Source organism: Lontra canadensis, unplaced genomic scaffold (genome assembly GCF_010015895.1).
Source record: "Lontra canadensis isolate GAN:19392208 unplaced genomic scaffold, GSC_riverotter_1.0 scaffold1, whole genome shotgun sequence".
Taxonomy (NCBI): Eukaryota; Metazoa; Chordata; class Mammalia; order Carnivora; family Mustelidae; genus Lontra; species Lontra canadensis.
Genome location: NW_022630995.1, coordinates 105872189 through 105892018, shown reverse-complemented (window position 1 = coordinate 105892018; position 19830 = coordinate 105872189). Strand labels below are relative to the sequence as shown.

The following is a 19830-nucleotide window of genomic DNA, read 5'->3' as shown; positions in this document are numbered from 1 at the left end:
TAGAATTTTCTTCTCCAAATACCCTATCATCATATTTTTATAAATTCTGTTTGCTGGAATATTTTATGATTTTTGAAGTGAAAAATTAAAAAACCACCAATGTGGTTTACAGTGAAAAGGCTCATTTCCGGGATCCCTGTGCCCCAGGTATCTAGCTCCACTCCTTGGAGGCTACCAGTATGACCATGTCCTCCTCTCATACACAATCAAACATCAATGTACACGTATATTTTTTCTTCTTATATATAAACTGCAGTACACCATGCAATTTCACATTCTGCTTTTCTCTTTGAACATCATGTCTTGCATTTCTATCTCTGTAACTAAAGCACTTCTCCATTCTTTTCCCCATTGGGCAAATGTAGTAATTTATTTAACCAGTCCTCTATGATTAGGGTGACTAAATAGTTTCTCATCTAAAGAGGACACTTAAGAGTTGAAAGGAACATTCACAGGGCTGCGAAGGTGGCTGTCAGCTGAGTGACCCATTCTTGGTTTTGGCTCAGGTCAGCGTCATGGGATAGAGCCCATGGCAGGCTTGGCACAGAGTCTATTTGGGATTTTTCCCCCTCTGTCTCCCTCCCCCTCTCTCTAAAATAAAAATCTTAAAAAAAAAAAAAAGAGAGAGAGAGAAAAGGAGCATTAATAATTACACAAAAAATAGCAGGTATAATCTGGTACTGTTAGGAAGTGCAGAACATAGGGCTCAACCTATCTATGATGGGATATTTAGGTTGTTTTCTTTTTTTTTTTTTAAAGATTTATTTATTTATTTGACAGAGAGATCACAAGTAGGCAGAGAGGCAGGCAGAGAGAAAGGGGGAAGTAGTCTCCTCAGCGAGCAGAGAGCCCAACATGGGCTTGATCCCAGGACCCTGAGATCATGAACCGAGCTGAAGGCAGAGGCCTAACCCACTGAGCCACCCAGACGCCCCTACTTAGGTTGTTTTCATTCCTAATATCACCAAGTTGCAACGAATATACCTACAAATATATAATTTTGCACATGTCCATTTACATCAGTAGAAATTTCTAGAAGTGGAATTGCTGGGTATGGTGACTTTTTATCAACAACTGGCCACAGGGTGCCCAAATCAACATTATTTCAGGTCTGGGGGGATGTTCCTCTAGCATTCAAGCTATGGACAAGTGGACTGCCCTCTATGGTGGGGGTGGACATCATCCAATTTACTGAAACCCTGACTAAAACAAAAGCTGGAGCAAGAAGGAATTTGCCCCTTTTGCTTGCCTTGAGCTGGGAAATCTCATCTCATCTGGCCTCACTGGAATTCACACTACTAGCTCCCCTGGTTCTCCCACTTACAGATGGCAGACCATGGCAGGTCTCGGCTTCCAGGAATTATGAGAGCCAATTCCTCACAATAAGTCTTTTACATTTGTGTGACATATATAATATAAACTTGTACATAATAAAAAACGTGTATCCTACTGGGTCTGTTGCCCTAGAGAATCCTAATACACTAGGCCAAAGTTCTGTGCATTTGCAAGTTTCACAGAGATTGGCAAACAGTCCTATATAAAGGGTATATAACAATATATACTTCTACCAGCAAGGCATAAAAAATGCCTGTCCTACTTACTGAATAATCTTTTTTGCACAGACTTAAGTCGTCCTCAAAATGTTTTAAGTCCTCATGTATCTACCAAAATCTGTTTCTGGCTAAGTCTGTTCCACTGATCTAATTATGAAGTTTAGACTACCTTTTAAAAGTAGTTCACCCGGGCTCCTGGGTGGCTCAGTCGGTTAAGCACCTGCCTTCAGCTCAGGTCATGATCCCAGTGTCCTGGGATCGAGCCCTGCATCAGGCTCCCTGCTCAGCGGGAGTCTGCCTCTCCCTCTGCCAGCCTGTGTTCTCTCTCTGACAAATGAATAAGTAAAATATTTAAAATAAATAAATGAATAAATAAAAGTAGTTCATCTAGTTTTGCATTAGCTTTGCAAACATCCCTTAGTGATCATCTACCTATTTTCCCACATAAACTGTTGAGCAACTTATCTACTCCTTCAAACAGAAATTTTAATAGTAGCAGTATTCACCATGCAAAGGTTAAACATACCTCCATTTAGGATAGTTTCCTTTTCTGGGATTTTTAGGTCTACAATAATTATTCCCTGAAATTAAAGTTCTATATTACACATTAGCAATGATGTCCTGAACACTATTCAATAATCCAGATAATGGGAAGTCTAGATTTTATTTTATTTGGGGGGTAATTCTAGATGGTAACGGGTGTAGAGCATGCATTATTAGGTTTTCTGAACTATTTCTAGCTCCCTGCAGGTCAGACATGCCCTCCTGCCTCTCTGTCCCCACACAGGCTGTCTCTCCTGCCAATTTAAATGCCCCCCTTCTGGAACTCTACAGCTTGACAGCTGCAGAGCTTTTATCACAGTACTTCCTCTACCTGTCTTTATTTACTGAGCTCTAAGTTCTTTAAAGGAAGGAACCACAATTTAGTTTCATATTTGCATAAAAAGGAAATGGAGAGAGGGGAAGGGACAGAGGTAGGGAGGGAGGAGCAAGCACTACCTGTGCTGGCTGACTCCTCACTGTACAACTACAGGGACAGCATTCACACCTTGCCCATGAGAGGCCCTGGAGCCCAGAAACAGGATGTGAATTATACTCCTCGAACCCTGCAACGTGGCCGCTCTGGTACATGGCACACCTAGGCGCTCAATGCACATGCACTGAACTCCTCCCGTGACTAACTCTGATTGTCAAAGAACCTAGGAGGAAACCAACAACTCTCAATGATGGACTGCCTTCCTGAATATAAAGGGCATATTCTAGAACCAAGATACTTCTTTCGTAGAGATTAAATGAAGCTCATGGATAAGGTTTGTTTTCCAACTGACACCAGGTAAATCTGTCTCCAAACCAGTATCTACAAGCAACACTCACTGCTTATGCACATAGTTGAAAGTGAATTCAGTTAATTATAGTCTTTAAACTTTTGAAAGAAGCCAGGAAAGAAACCTATTCAGTGTTCAAAGTATACTTAAAAAATACTATTTTATTTATACTTACGTATGAAAAAAATGGCTTTACTACCATGTTTACATAAATACCAATACGGGAAGCAGAATTCAATTATGAATCACTTCTAAATTTTATAAAGAACACACAACCATTAAAACACTGACTGGTTATAGAAAGCAGAGTGGAGGAAAAAAAACATTAGCTATCATTTTCAATTTAATTAAAGAGCAGCACAGCACCCTCTGAGAAGAATCAAATCAATTAGTAATATTCATCTATATTGTAAAATAATATATACAAGAAAAGTTAGTGATTGTACTGATTTTATTTTACTAAGCCATTTTATCTTCCTCACACTCAATGCAAAGAAATAAAACAATATAAAGAAAAATATGTCCTCATTACTATTCACAATAAAAAGGGTCTGCCTCATTCTGCAGGCCTGGGCATACTATATAATAGGGAGCACTTCATGGCTTAAGTGGATCAAAGTACCATTTTGATTCTGACCCACTGAATAGAATCTCATGCATATTTGTGACTGGATTAACTCCATGGGAGCTGTGACGTACTGAACCATCTCTGTGGTAACCCCAGATCTCACTACATCAAGAAAAGACCCTACACAAGAAAAGATAAAAATCAGTCTGTCCATAAATTGTTTCTATGGGCTCTTTCTTTAGTGTCAGGTGGGAAAAGGGACCTTTTCTTGAGTACATGGATACAAGGACTGTTGTGGTCTAAAGATTGCTGGATTGATATTTTGTCGGTTATAATGAAAATAAAGTGTACATCAAAACCACTGCCAGATTAAGAAACTTCCACAACTTGTCTCAATTCTTCAAATAACGGAGCAAGTTCCTTTTCTAGGCTGACAATGAGTCCTAAAACAGAGATTAAGAAAATTAGAACATCAGAGAAATGTTCCTAAGAAAGTTTTTGACTTAGGTTTCCTCCTGTTAAAATTTAGTTACTAAAAAGCAAACAAGATCTAGTTTACTCCCCATAAAGCAAAATACTGTAATTCTAACTAATCAAACACCCTTTTCATTATGAAGCTTATTTTCTTCATCTATTACTAGAGTAAATAAATGAAAAATATTTATATGCATTAGAAGGTATAAAATGAATTATATGCACTGTAATTTTGTTAGTTTTGAAAGGAAAACTTTAATTCATACTCTACTGTTCCAAAATCTGTACTCATTCAGAAATGATACAAGATTTTTACCTAAAAAGGTACCCTTTTTCCTGAACAAATTTTAATGGACTTTATCAAAACAGAGGAAGACACCTGCTTCAACCTTGAACAAAGAAATATTATGTTTATTTTATAAATTTAGTAAAGCTAAAGCATAAATAGGTCTTTCAAGTGAAAAAATTAATTTTAAAGATGAATGGTAGGAGCATAAAATATAAACTTCCAGGTTTAAAATTCAGTGCTGAATCTGGGAGACAAAGTAGTCTAAAAATGAGCATATCTAGCTTATCCTTAGTTTACCAGAGTGAAAAACTATATATCTTATATATCTTAGACACTGTTTAATGCTCAAAGATCTTGCTTAAAAAATTCTGAAAATTATTCTAGATACTAAAATATAATTCTATTATCAAAATTTATAACAAGTGTTGATTTAGTACATGATGGTGACTTATCACAATTAAGAAAATCTAGAAAATTACTCTAGATACTAAAATATAATTCTATTATATTATCAAAATTTATAACAAGTGATGATTTAGTAACATGATGGTGACATCATAATTAAGGTTTAGTATATTTTAAATGTCAACACCACTACTATCCTACATAATTAACAAAGTGTTTTCACACAGAGCATTTTACAGCTTCAAAACATTTAGAAATGGAAGAGACCTTCTAAATCATCAAATCTAAACCGCTCACTTTAAAGATGAGGAATCTAAAGAACATGTTTCAGTGACATAGCTGGAAAGAGATTTGGTCAAACAACTTGGAAAGAAAAAAAACAGAAAATGAATGCATAATAGTTCTAAATGGCAGCCAAATCTAAAGAAGACAATACTTAAAAAAAAAAAAAGAAAAAAACCCACTTTATCCAAAAGGGAGCATGTTAATTATAGAATACAGTCATTATTTTAAACATAAATATCCAGTGAGGGCTATTGAATGTAATGGGATCTTATGACCTGCCATAGAAAGTACAGCTTCCTGGTGTTTGTTCTCAAATTCTTCAAACCTCAGGAAGAACACATGTTTAAATTCATCCTAGTCATGCTCTTAGAATTCTCAATCACATTAATGTTGCCCAGTATCATTCAAGATTTTACCAACTAATAGATGGGTCTACATAGAATTGAATTCATCCTTGACCATTTTATGTGTGTGGTTATCTACTCTACTCTTTTTGTGTTTTCTTAAGCTGTTTTAATGTGAGCAAGATGTAGCATTCAAGAGGTGAAGATAATTTAATTTTCCTTTCTATCTTCAAGGATCACCCACCCATACAATGTCTCATTTGAACTAGAAAATAACCCCATGAGACAGAGAAAGCAGATATTAGCTCCATTATATAGCCAGGGAAAACAGAAGTCACAGAAGTTAAACTTTTCTGGAGACCAAGGAATAGATGGTGGAGGTAGGTCATGAATTCAGCTTTTTTGACTCTAAATCTACTATTCCGATCATATTAGACTGTTCAGATATGGTATTATAAGAAATTAAAAGCTGTATTTAAGGTAGTTAAAACACACCTGTATTGGCATTGCTGCTGGCTATGAAACTCACCACCAAAGGTAAACGATTGAATTGCACAACCTAAAAAGAAAGTTAAGATCTAAATAATGTTATTCAAATGAAATACCTTAATCTTTCAAAACTTTTATTTAAATGGCCAATGTGTAAGATACTACCTACCCCATTATGGAATATGAAAGAGCTGAAAACAAGTATTTCCATTCAATAGACTTACTGAGTATCTCTTAGAGCCATTATCATTACTCAGCCTGGAGAGATCTAAAGGTGGGACTATGCCACCTTCACCTCTTTACCTCCCAAAGACCAGTGGTGTGTCAATTATTACATGGCAGGGGCTCCACAAACACTTGATTATTAAATGGCTGAAGTCAGTATTTCTCCTTCAAGTATTTATACCTTCATGATTTCCCTGCCTCCTGGGTACCACTATTAATTTAAATTTAAGTTACCTTCAAATCAACTATCATTTAAAAAAACTTAGCTTCAAACTAATCCTTATTGATGAAATTGAAGATCAAAAGGGTTGATTATCTTCTGTCCAATACACATGAAAATATGAAGTTTTAAAATAAAAATATAACCTGTAATATCAGCAGTACACGAATCAAACTCTGGGAAACACTGCTCTAAAGCAGAAGCAATTAATTTATTCTAAATAAGAAAATGGAGCTGGGGACCAAGAGGTATGTAGCAATGAAATTCCTTCATGATAACCTCACTGAAAATACATCTTCCAAACCAAATGAAGGAATTAGCAGCAGTAACAAATTTCAGTAACTTATCCTAACTGTCAAGGGAAAATTTTTTATTTGTCACAACAAAAAAAAAGTGTGTTATTTGAGAAATCACATTTGTTAAGCTAAGGGCACCATCTACTGGAGGTAATAGTGACCTGACTTCCCTTTTTAGAATAACATATTTTATTAATAAATCTTTTGACTACTTTTCCACATTAATTAATTCCTGGTATAAAATATGAAGACAATTACTACAATTCAACACAACCAATTTGAAGACTAAAATTTTAAAATGTCATCCACGCTTCAAAACTAAAATTTAGAATAAAAACACAAGCTATTTTATATAGAAGGCATAACAACAGTTGAAAACAGCAAACTGCTCTATAATTATGAACCTACCTGGTAGGTGTTATAGTAACAGATGATACTTTTGTTTTTTGAAAGTCCAAGTTTGCTCCCTTGGTCTGTTGCAAGGGCAAAAGTAGATAAGAAACCAGGTCTCAAAGCATGCTCTGGGGCATTATCATTGGCCACTGGAAATACAAACGATTTAAAAAAAAAAAATCATGCAGTGGATAGGACAGAGAGAAGTTTACCGCACTTTTTCTTTTTTTAAACATAAATCAGTGAAAATACTGAGAGAAGGGCTATTATGCTTCACAATACTGAAAATCGTATCACTAACTGGGTCTCATCAGTTTAGGTGAAAAAAACTGCTTCACCAGAAATTGAGTGATCATAACTAAGGAAAGAAATACTGGTTCTCACAATTTTTTTTTTTAAAGAATACTAAATGTTTAATTTTCTTAATATCTACTTTAAAACACAAATTAATCAGTATGTTTAATAAACTGAATATTCTGGTTAACCGAGAGCCAAGCTAGAATAATGAAAAAAGCTTCCAGAAAATTTTTCTCTCATAAAACCTATAGCAGCATTACTTATAGATATTAATAAATTTAGAGGTGGCCATCTGTTTTAAGTTTCTTTCACTCATTAAAAGGCCTGAATGGAGTTAGTTGTATCAATAGCTTTAACACAGAGCTCCTAAGAAAGAAAATTAGAGCTGCCGATTATTTTAATTTTGTTCAGAACTGAGTAAAGGCAAAAAGGCAGGCACCTTACTTGCCCACAGCCATCTATGTTTTATGGTGGGTTAGAACACACACTGAACTACACATCAGAAGATAATGGTTCTATTACAATTATAATTATAGTATTTTGTTTCTAATATATTTGTTATACTATAACATATATTTATAATATACATAATATATGTATTCTAGTATTATCTTGTCACTGACTCATGTGCAACTTTGTACTAACAATGCACTCTTTGCACTTGACCATCTCTGTTTACAAAATGAAAGAACTAAATTAGGTGATTTCTAAACTTCCTTTTAATTCTAAGGTCTAAAATGATCTGACATATATGATAACTTCAGGTGGAAAACTGTAAATAAAATGTAAAGAAAATCATTTCATCTTTCTTTGATAAAGCTATTATAGCATCCCTATAGAACTATGAACATTCATGTGATACTGCCTTAAGACACAAGTATTAAAAATGGTCTTAATACACAGTCACTCAGTGACATCATATATACTTAAAGACTAAAGCTCAAGGGAGCCTGGGTAGCTCAGTCGACTAAGCGACCAACTCTTGATTTTAGCTCATGTCATAACCTCAGGGCCCAGGGATAGAGCCCCACATTGGGATCTGTGCTCCAGCTCTAGCCAGAGTCTGCTTGTCCCTCTCCCTCTGCTTGCCTAAGCACATGCACACACACACACACACTCGCTCAAATAACTAAAATCTAAAAAACAAAACAAAACAAAAAAAACCTCCTGAAAATCACGCAAATTTTTTTTTTCTTTTTTTAGGTTAACAAGCTCTTCTTTAGGTAAGAAAGTCTTGTTAGAGTCTGGTTAACTAAAGTAATTGTGAAGTTAAAAGTTTAAAAAAAATCTTATTTCCAGTAAGTAGGAGAAAATCAATAAAGATTCAGCAAAACAATCAATATGTCAATTCAAATGTATGAAAGTTTATCTCCAAACCACCAGCAGTACTAATTAAAAAACAGATGTCAGGGGAAGTCTGTGTGTACAATATATGTAGCTACATACAGTCCCAGTCCCCCAGCACTGACATTTACTCTTGACGTTACGCCACTAATGTCTTTCATGAAAAACTGGGCTTGTGATAAATCCACGCTTAAACTCTCAACGGTGACACAATCATTCAACATGTAGTCAGTTATAAGCTCCAATGAAGCCTTCCACATACAAAAGCAAACATCTTCCCCCAAACTAAGACCATCTCCTGGATTTATTGAAACAGCTTTTACATGCTTGCCTTCTGCACTACTCAGACCTAAGTATGTTTTTATTCAAAAGCAAACATGACACTGGCAGGCAGGCACAGTTTTACCTTTAATAACAGGGACTCCATCTCTGTCTGACACAACAATAGCATGGAGCCCTTCAACACTAGAAGGAAAAAAAGAAGTTAAAATCTTATGAAGCATTTCATTTTCTCAAAATATGTACCTCAAATCATTCTGGGGATTTTCATGTACATTTCTGAAAAACTATGTCAACTCAGTTACTGACCTCAAAAGTTCCTAGATGTCTGCCAAAACTTCTAGAAATTGAATAAACATGTGTATTACTGTCATGCTTATAATCTTCACAAATTTATGCTATTGATAAAGATCTAAAACATGCATAATTCTCCATTATAATTGTTAATTTTCTTTCCTTTATTTATGCAAGTGTGACAGGTTATCAGCAGCAGCTACAGTGACAATGGTATCAAGTGCCATCAAGATAACTGTGGGTTATAAGAAACTATAAAAAGGTGGTTGATCTACACAAGTGGGTCAGGGAAGGCTTCCCTGAGACGGTGACAGCTAAGCTGAGATGTTATAACACTGGTCAAGAGAAGAGGGTCAGAAAGACTGATCTAGGCTGAAGGAACAGAATGGAAAGAATGAAGGTCATGTAGCAATCTCTTCAGCTATGCCTACATAAGAAGCAGCGAGTGGAATGGTCAAGACTATAACCATCTAGTCCAGCCTAGTGTACTATTTACACTACCCTGGGCCAATTATGAAAACTCTGTAAGCCTCCATTAACAATATGAAAATGGGAATAACTGTATTTATGTAATTATTATAAAATTTAATAAAATAATAATGTAGAGGCTGGTACATAGTTAAAATTCAAAAATATTAATTATTAGTAATTAGCATCAGAGTGTCATCTGCACACACTGACAATTTATTAGTGCAGTTTAAGTATTAACTCATAAGAGAATTTCTAGAGCTACAAAACTAAAGTGCTAAAAATTAGAATGGGAAAACATTCTCAAACTTTCAGTTCCATGATCTTGTAATATCCAAGATTGCTACTCAGAAATACGTTCAACGTTCCTACTCTAACTCAGATTATCCATTCCTTATTGTGTTAACCTTAATGTTTTAAGTTAGAAATAAGGAAGAGTCATATTATACACTGAAATTAAATTTTAAAGATCCCAGTGGCAAAAACTTTTAAGTCTTTTTTTTTGAGACTGCAATTTTACTTTATTTATTTTTTTCCCTTTTATTAAAATTTAAAATTTTTTTATAAACATATAATGTATTTTTATCCCCAGGGGTACAGGTCTATGAATCGCCAACTTTTAAGTCTTTTAAGAGAAACTTTTAAGAGAAGTGTTATTAAATTTTGAGAAAATGGGGGCGCCTGGGTGGCTCAGTGGGTTAAAGCCTTTGCCTTCAGCTCAGGTCATGGTCCCAGGGTCCTGGGATCGAGCCCCGCATCGGGCTCTCTGCTCAGCGGGGAGCCTGCTTCCCTTCTCTCTCTGCCTGCCTCTCCGCCTACTTGTGGTCTCTGTCTGTCAAATAAATAAAAATTCTTAAAAAAAAATTTTTTTGAGAAAATGTTATGAACACTACCATTTATGAACCTCACGTTAAAAGTAAAAATGATGAAATAACCTGTATAAACATTTACTGGTATTATTTTTTATTATCATTCAATCCTGGAATTATCTATACATTAAAATGTGCTCTTGTAAGGTTAATTTATAAAACAAATTCTTCTTAATTAAAAACTAGGTTATATAAAAGTATATCCTACTGATACTTGCACACACAGAAACTACTTTGTACAGTTATCAAGAGCAACATGACTTGAAATAGGAAAAAACTAGAAACCTGCCTATCAAGAAGAACGAGTCCAATAAATTATAACACACATACACAATAGAATACTCTGCAGCCAAAAAACAAAGAAACAGCTCTTTGCATGTACTGCGAAGGACTTATCTCAAAAGTATATTGTGAAGTGAAAACAAGTTTTGAATAGTATGTACAGGAAGCAAAACTTACATAATAACAAGGGTAGGTACATGTATGTATATGCTGTGATGGACTGAATGATTATGTCAGCCCGCAAAATTCATGTTGAAACCTAAATCCCACTGTGATGGTATCTGGAGGCGGGGCCTTTGGGAGGTCGGAATGGGGGGGGAGGTGGAGCCCTCAGATATCATACAGTGCCCTTACTTAAGGCTAGAGAGATAGCTAGCCCTCCTTCTACCGTATGAAGATATGGGAAGTCTGCAATCTGCAATTCAGAATCATGCTGGCACCTTGATCTTGGAGTTCCAGCCTCTAGAACCGTGAGAAATAAATTTTGGTTATTTATAGGAAATCTAATCTATGGTATTTTGTTTTAACAGTCTCAACTATGACCTATGTATGTTTATATACATGCTTGTTTGCAGGTGTGTAAAGTATCTTTGAAGGTACTGGGTATCCCTGAGAAGGGAACTGTGTGGCTGGGGGACAGGATAGGAAACTTTTCACTATTGTCCTTCAGTTACCTTCTGAATCTTGAACTTTATGAATGTACTGCCTACTCAAAAGATAAACAAATTAAAAAGCAGGTAATGAGTACTACCAAAAAATGTTTAGAAATATCTGTGTCACCATAGTTTCTTTTCTCTTATTTTCAAGATAATTAACTTAAATGCCAACTAGTGCACCAAAAGGGGAGGCAGAAATAAGGACTTTTGGGGCGCCTGGGTGGCTCAGTGGGTTAAGCCTTTGCCTTAGGCTCAGGTCATGATCTTAGGGCCTGGGATCAAGCCCCGCATAGGGCACTCTGCTCAGTGGGGAGCCTGCTTCCCCCACCCCCCTCTGCCTCTCTGCCTACTTGTGATCTCTGTCAAATAAATAAATAAAATCTTAAAAAAAAAAAGAAATAAAGAATTTCTTTTTAATGGATTTTAAATTCACAGAGGTAAATGCCCAACAAAGTAGAAAAATTACTCATATACTTAAAATACCCACTAAAAGAAATCAGGTCACAAATATATAAGGTGTTTCCAATTCTACATAGAGTGAACAAAAAATAACATAAGTAGATTTTACTAGTAGTTGAAAATAAGCATGATGCGTTAATAGGTACACTGCATTTCTGGAAGGAATTAAATGTTATGAAATATTCTGCAGACATCTAAACCTTAAACTTAATAAAACAAACATTTTTAATTCCAAAAAAAAACCTCAAATATTGTATTTGTAATCAGACACCATACTTCCTTTTACATATATAATAACGAAACTTCTGGTTATTTTAAAACACAAAAATTGTGACTATTAAAGCTGAGCCTACTTTGGGTCACAACTAGACTTAAAAATAGAAATTCAAAAACTGTATTTAGCAGAGAATTTAAAAATGAACAAAAACGTATTCCATTTACTGACTCCGTGTTGAGAAGTATAGCTCTAACAATTAAAAGCATGAACCCACAGCTCTGAAGCCAAGTTGCCTTTGTCCAAATCCCTTCACTTTACATACATCTAGCAACAAATCAAATGTGTATTTTATTACTTTTCTTTGTAAGTGTTCAATATTATTTCTTCAGTCCTTTAGCTTTTGGGATACACTAAGCCTACTTTCAAGAAAAAGTCATGAATGAATATGAATCAAACTGGCCTTGCTCATTATGGGGGGGAAACCAAACTGAAACAAAGTACATGGAAAGCCCTTTCTTCCACTATAGAAATATTTTCATGACACTTTAACAATTACCCTTTTTACAAATATCAACTATGCTTCTGCTCCTATATTCTGTTGCCAGTGCAGGATTTCCCTCCAACTCTACTGGTCAATTTTACCATCCTTTTAATATGCCAGATCTCCAAGAAGGCAGATACAGAGAAACACAGAAAGCCTTCATTTTGTACAGTTCCAATATGGACACATTTTAGTTCTCACGGTTGAACTAAATAACACCACTCCCCCTGAAAGCAAGGCTCAAATTTTAGGAAGTATGGTATAGTGAGTAAATATATACAGTACAAACCTCACTAACATGAACAACTTTGTAAGTGACAGATCGCACTGTATCAGGAACCAGCCACATCACTTCTTTCAAAATGTGTTGGTGACTGGTCACCGAGCATCCCTTCCTCAGTGTATGCAGGGACAGTAAAGTACAGAGTATTATCTCCTTGTTTTCTAATGGTAAAGTATATGACATTTAAAAGAAAAACAGAACTGAAATAGGGAACTGGCTCATCAAGATGAAAGGAAAGGAAGCAAAGGCAAAGGAAGGAAAGTGACAATGCTGGAAGTGAAATTCAAGCAGAAAGTCAACACCTCGAGAAGAAATAACCGGCCAAAAGAATGTTGACGCTTTTGCTGTTGTGCTGTTGTGCACAAGACGTGCAGCCAGAGGAACTTCGTGCAAGTGCGTTCACGGACAGTAATTAGGCAAGTGCTTGGGATGAAAAGGATGAAGACAGCCCAGAGGAACTGACGCTGGCAAAAAACTTCACACAACATCGATAGTACAAAGGACAAAATGGTGGAAGCTGATCCAAACTTAGAAAGGAGTATGTTCATTTGAAGGCACAGAAAAGATGCCTACTCCTTATCTTAAGGTTATACCTTTCATATTATTTTACTGTATATGCAAAGAAGTAGGCACTGTTCAAACTATACTCGAGAAGTTTTCTACGAAGAAATAAACATTAGTACTCAGTATTCCACTGTTTTTAAACTGCAGTATATTAAACAAATACTGCTTTTAGCATTTGTTTCCATTCCCTCAAACAGAACCAACAAAAGAGGTTTTAAGGTTTTGACAAAATTTTCTAAACATCAGAAAACAACTGTCATTTTTCCCAGGGATTACTAAAATTGCTTTGGACAGTTTCAGCATGTACAGTCATTTTACTGCCCTGAACTACCATGCAAAGCTAAGACTGCCTGCTCATCATTACGTTGAGAACAGAGTCAGTGTTCCAGTTTGCACTAGAAAGAAGAGAGTAAAAATGAATTTAAATACTACATTAACGGGAAGCCAAAGGTAACAATTATTTAACACTTCAATAATATTTTCTTCCTGAATATAATAGTATTTTTTTCCTGAATACAGACAAATATACATAAATCAAGCCTAAGAGATAATACCATTAATTTCTATTGGCTTATAGTCAGGGTAAAGGCACAAGTTAATAGTCAAACCACATCAAACAATTCAGGCAAAAATCTAAATGAGAATTGTTTTTCTTTTTGTTTCTTTTTAACTACCTACGGAAATGAACTGACATCCAAAACCTTTTTAAATTCACACATTAGGAGAATAAAAAAAGAAGTAAAAAAAAAAAAAAAAAAAGGATCTCACCACATATTCTGCTACCTTACACCTCAAAGGTTATTCAATTATGCTGGAATGTGAAAATGGATGTCTTCCTCTCTCTCATGTCCTTAACTCTAAGGTATTACTTTACACTAAACTAAATGTGAATTTTAATATAACTAAAATGACAAAGTCCTTTGAACCATAAAAATATCTAAAAGGAAGTCTGCTGTTCTCCACACACAGCCAAATTGATAATGGTACATCAAATGGATTGGGGGCAGGCAAAAAGAAAGCCTTGTGATTTTTCCGAGTATGAACTGCTATCTACATCTAGCATTTTTGGATTATGCAAACTCTGCAATTAGGTCTTAAACGTAATACTAAAGAAAAGGCAAGCTCTAGCGTTTTTCTCCTTAAAATTGTTCTATCTCAAAATATAACCCAGTAAACTGTTATGATAGTATATTTGAAAAAACTCTAAAAGTGGCAAGAAATAGGAGTTCTAGCTCTCTGGCATTCATGAGCTATTTAACCTCAGGCAACAAGTCATGTAACTTCTCTAGGCCTGATAGTATTTATCCACAAAATCAAAGAACATTTCTTGTACTGTCTAGTGCCAAGTATTTGAAAACGTTAAATAACAATATAATATACACATACTATTAGTCTAAAATAAATAGAAACAAAATGCTACATAAAATCGACATATATTAACAAATTAGTAATTTTTTACCTTGGTAATTTTTTATACAGGAATCGCTTTAGGTCCTGAAAGAGAATATAAAAAAGTCATGTTATATCAATATGTACTGGTTCTCTAGAAACTGTCCTACCCACATTTCAGGTACTTTAAATCATAATTTATAATCTTTTTGCTTGTGGTTTTTTTTTTTTTTTTGATTTTGATACTGTGTGACTTAAAACAAGTTATTTAACTTTTCTCTCTAAGCCCCAGTTTCATTATCTGTTGAGAAGGGATAATCACAGAACCTATCTCATAAGACTGTTTTTAACATTTATTGAGAAGATGTATGTAAACTGAGTAGCATATCTGGACAAATACATATTAGCTGTAAAATTAGATCACATTTTTCATACTATTTTACATCCTGTTGCTATTGTCCTGTTAACTTGAGAATATATTATAAACATCTTTCCATGTCTGCAGATAAACTTTCTCACATTCCTTTTTAGCAATCCTGGGTAAATTAACTTCTCTGAAATTCTGTTTCTTTTCATGACTAAAGATAAATGACAACATGTATCAAGTGTTAAGCATGGAACATAATTAGGAATAAAGAAAAAAAAAAAAGACTATTTTATTTCCTCTTGTTACAATTTCTCACCCAGGGAATTTCACTGACAATCCAGGTAGGAATTATGAGGTCTACATAGGTAAATCAGGAATCTGTTGTTTTGAACCTCTATTCCCTACTATTCTCGAGACCTGAATGTTCACTTTATTTCATGTTATGACCACCACCTTACCTCTGCTCTTATCTTAAACACACACATTAAAACTCAACTCATTATGTTTCATGAAGAATCCAGATTTCCTCAATCTCTTCTTGTCTCTACTAATGCCACTACCAATCCCATTACTCAGGTCTGAAACACAGAGTAACATTCAACCCTAACCTCACCTTTATCACCTTTAAATGATTTGTGAAGTCAAATGTTTTTAAAATGACCTCTTCCTCTCCTTTTTTCTTTCTTTTTTTTATTTTAAAGATTTTATTTATTTATTTCACACAGAGATACTGAGCTCAATCAGGGGGAGCAGCAGGCAGAGGGAGGGGGAGAAGCATGAAGACCTGAGCTAAGAGCAGACGTTTAACTGAGTCACCCAGGTGCCCCTCTTCCTTTCCTTTTCAACCGACATTACAATTTAGTTTCACTTTAAAAATTATCTGTGACTTGTGCTGGCCTCCCAACTGGTAAACTGATCTTTCACTTCTATCCCATACAGTTAGTTCTACATAATGCCAATAACCATATTATTCTCCTTCTCTACCTGTGCTACAGGTGCTCCCCAGATGATCCCCTGTGCAGCTGGGGTTGAGAACCAATGTCTGAATGACTCTCCACTGTTGAATAAATTCTCTACAAATTCTTGCAACATTTGGGCTTCTCTACAATATGGTTTACAGCTAATTTTACAGTCCTGCTTCCTATCACTCCCTCATACATATTCTCAACCCCAGCAAAAGTGGACTATTCACAGCTACTCCACATACCTTTCCCTTTCCCATCTCTCAAACTTTGTTTACACTATTCATTTTAATAGTAATTCTCTATCAACCTTACTTTAAGAAAAAGTGTTACTCATTATTTAGAGTTAATCTCAACCACCAAATACTTCAAATAGGCCTTCCTGATACACACCAACGAGATGTAATCCCTCTTTCTTTTGAATTTTCACACAATTATTTAATACATTTATGACCACCTGCCTATTATACTTAAAAAAATTTTTTTTTAAACCCTCATGGAGGGATGCCTGGGTGGCTCAGTTGGTTAAGTGTCTGCCTTGGCTCAGGTCACAATTCCGGGATCCTGGGATGGAGTCCCATATCAGGCTCCTTGCTCAGAGGGGAGTCTGCTTCTCCCTTTGCCTGCCACTCCTTGTGCTTGTGTGCTCACATGCATGAGCTCTCCCTCTGACAAATAAATAAAATATTAAAAAAAAAAACCTTAGGGAGAGGAATTATACCTTCATCATCTCTATTTCACACACAGCCCTTATTACAACAAACTTTGCAAGGTGATAATCAATAGATACACAGTGTTTGACTATGACTGGAGAATATGTTCTCAAGAACATAATGACAGACACTCAAAAATGGAGTGATAAAGGCATACAAAGTTCCTAAATACTCAAACATACAGTCTTGCAACCTAAAAAGAAAAATCACATTCAATATTAATGTTGAGTGATCATTTAGCCTAGTGGTTAAGAGCATAAGCCCTGGAGTCAGACTGCCTGGGGTGGTATCTTGACATTACAACTTACCAGCTGTGTAACCAGAGGCAAGTTACATGATCTTTCTATGCCTTAGCCTCCCCATCTAGAACACAAGGACAGTAACAGTGCCTACTTCATAAAAGTTGTAAGAATTAAATAAGTGTATGTTCAATGAAGAGTACCCAGCATGTAAGTAATAAAACAGAATGAAAATATAGACACAAACATTAGTAGTATTAATTCCCGGTTGTTTCTAGTAACTAGTACAATTAAGTTTCCTAAACTTAAAATTTGGGTTTTACTGCTGTGCTAAAGAGGTATCAGTCAGAAATCATCTCAATTTGCTCCAGTGAATCTAGAGAGACATCATGACCACTTACTGGAAAAAAGTAGATTCACAGCAGCAAAACATTTAGAAATTCAAATGGGATTCAGAGCCTCTCTTCTGCCCGCTGGACTGGGGAGTGGGAAGAAAACAATTCTCTCAACCTCAAGACATCAACACACCCACTGTGGGCAGAAACTCGGGACTCCGCAAATCTCTTCATCTTAGTCACTCACTCCAGAGTCTACAGAAACCGTGTGGGGGTGGGGGTGGGGGTGGGGGTCTAAAAGGGAACACATTTCTCCTTGGCAAGCTTTACCTCTCCCCGCCCAGGAGGCCTCCCCTAAACTTCCCATCCTCCCCTTCCTCTTGTGTGGGTGTGTTAACTCACATCCGCCATGACGAACCCCTTTGTCCCGCAGGATCAATGTCCACTCCTGGAAGAGAAACTCCTGGTGACTCTCCCCTCGACACTTCTTCCCACCTCCAACCTAATAAGCGGGGTCAGCTCTCATTAAGGCCAGGCAAGAATCCGCGGCTCTAGGACTCGCACCAGGGAAGCCGGAATGAGAGCGAGTTCCCAAATACCCAGACGGTAGCTGTCATGCCCTATCTCTGTCCACTCCACCCTCCACCCGCGAAGATCTAGGCCCGAAGGCAAGTCCTCTCCCTCCTCTGAGTCTCCGCCGGCGCCACCGGGGGGCCCCGGGCTCAATACCACGCATAGCGGCTCAAGTTACCCGGCTTTCTGGGCTGCGGTGTTCTCTCAGCTGTAAGTTCAGGGACAGCTTCAAAGACAGTCTCCCTTGAAAGCCGTCGTCACATGACTTGTGACCTCCTCCGTGCTCCAGGAAGCACTTCCGACGCCTCCGAAGCCCGGTGACATGAAATTTCCGGGGAGGCGCGGGGGTCTTTTGCGCCGGCGCACCCCCGCCCGTCCCCGCCCCTGGGCGGGCTGCTCCTTGCGCCTGCGCAGACCTAGGGACGTGGGGCCGCCGGCCCGAGGTTAGAGGGTTCCTTGGCTATCGTCTGGCACTAAAAGACCTGCGGAAAATGTATGCAGGAAGACGTTGTGTGGGGAGGGTGCACAGATTTCATTAGTTTTTCAAGGCTTGTTATCTTAAGATCTTTTATTGTAGGTAAAAAACGTTTGAAGGGCTGTTGTTTACAGGGGGAACTGCAGCGGAGTTGCCTGTGTCTAGAAGTCCCAGGCTCCTGGGGCGCCTGGCTAACTGAGTCAGTGGAGTTTATGACATGATCTTGGGGTGGTGAGTTCCAGCCCCGGTGGGTGAAGAGATTACTTAAAAATAAAATCTTAAAACAAAACCCAGGTTCATAGATTTCTGAGCCTGATGACCTCCTCTGCCTTGGCTTTTCCAAGGGTGGTTACTCAAGGTCTTGTCTAGACTGAATAGAGCAGCCGTGGGCTTTCTGGAGTTTTAACAGTTATTTGTGGGACTCAGCATATGCAAATACTGGACGACCTTCCTCCTTTGCCTCATGATTTAGAAGGCTGTGACTTAGTTGCAGTCATGTTTTTTGTTTGGGGCCTTGCTCATTTGCACATGTAACAAAAACTTATGGTAGCTGGTAAGAAAACAAAGACTATGGGAGCTTGTTGACTCATCTTCAACTCCCAGTCCCTAAAAGTAGAATCCCAAAAGGAATTCTAGCTTAAGACAGGGGGAAGAGTTGGATACTAATTTCCTGTTTATCCGTGAGAAGACGAAATGGTAAACTACAGAGCTCCCAGCTCTTAAAATGATCTAATTATTACAAGTGAACCTGACAGTTCCATAGCAACTCACGTCATTGAAGTTCACTTCCTTTTCCTTATTTAAACCGTTTGATTTCCTAGCTTTGAGATACTGTATTACTTATTTTAGGTCCTCACCCATTCTAGTTTCCTAATTCTTTAGATCATTGCGTTTAAAGCTTGTATTTAGTTTGTTTTTCTCTTTCCACATTTCCCTGAGAACGTGAGTCCTAAGTCTGCACCTTTCCTCAGAGTTCTAGGTTCACATTTTTGGCTGCTTGTCGGTTGTTGCATATTTCTAAATATATGTCTTATAGTCACCTCTGACTCAAAAGCTCCAAAAACTTCTCCCATCAACATTTTTCATAATGTGTGCCTGTATCATTTCCATGATTCTACTAGTCAGGTGTCATGTTTGACTGCTATCTTTTGTTCCTCGTGTCTTCTTTTCTGTAACAGATTTTTTTCATCTATATATTTTTTTTAATTCCTCACTCAAACCATTATCTAGCAAGATGATATTAATAGCCACTTAGTAATGGCCAGATAAACTTTCCCAAAACAATGCACATTACTGCTGCACAAAAAAATCTTCAGTGATGCACCACTGCAGACTGATAAAGTTGACAGTCTAATCTT

The 19830-nt window shown here is 36.8% G+C and overlaps 1 protein-coding gene across 1 annotated transcript; it reads right to left on the bottom strand.

The window, feature by feature from the left end:
- Window positions 1-3119: 3119 nt before the first annotated feature.
- Window positions 3120-18315, bottom strand: LAMTOR3 (late endosomal/lysosomal adaptor, MAPK and MTOR activator 3). Its single transcript, XM_032861009.1, has 7 exons — window positions 18176-18315; window positions 17827-17872; window positions 14879-14913; window positions 8914-8972; window positions 6882-7015; window positions 5739-5802; window positions 3120-3889 (listed from the first exon to the last, which is right to left on the bottom strand). The coding sequence occupies exons 2-7, from the start codon at window positions 17833-17835 to the stop codon at window positions 3816-3818; spliced, it is 375 nt and encodes a 124-aa protein (XP_032716900.1). The 5' UTR covers window positions 17836-17872; window positions 18176-18315; the 3' UTR covers window positions 3120-3815.
- Window positions 18316-19830: the final 1515 nt, after the last annotated feature.

Excerpts from the sequence above, each read along its gene's own strand:
- LAMTOR3 (XM_032861009.1), bottom strand. Across the intron at positions 8,973-14,878 it reads CTGTATAAAAAATTACCAAG|TGTTGAAGGGCTCCATGCTA; the intron begins GTAAAAAATTAC and ends TTTTCCTTCTAG. Across the intron at positions 3,890-5,738 it reads CAGCAGCAATGCCAATACAG|GACTCATTGTCAGCCTAGAA; the intron begins GTGTGTTTTAAC and ends TCTCTGTTTTAG.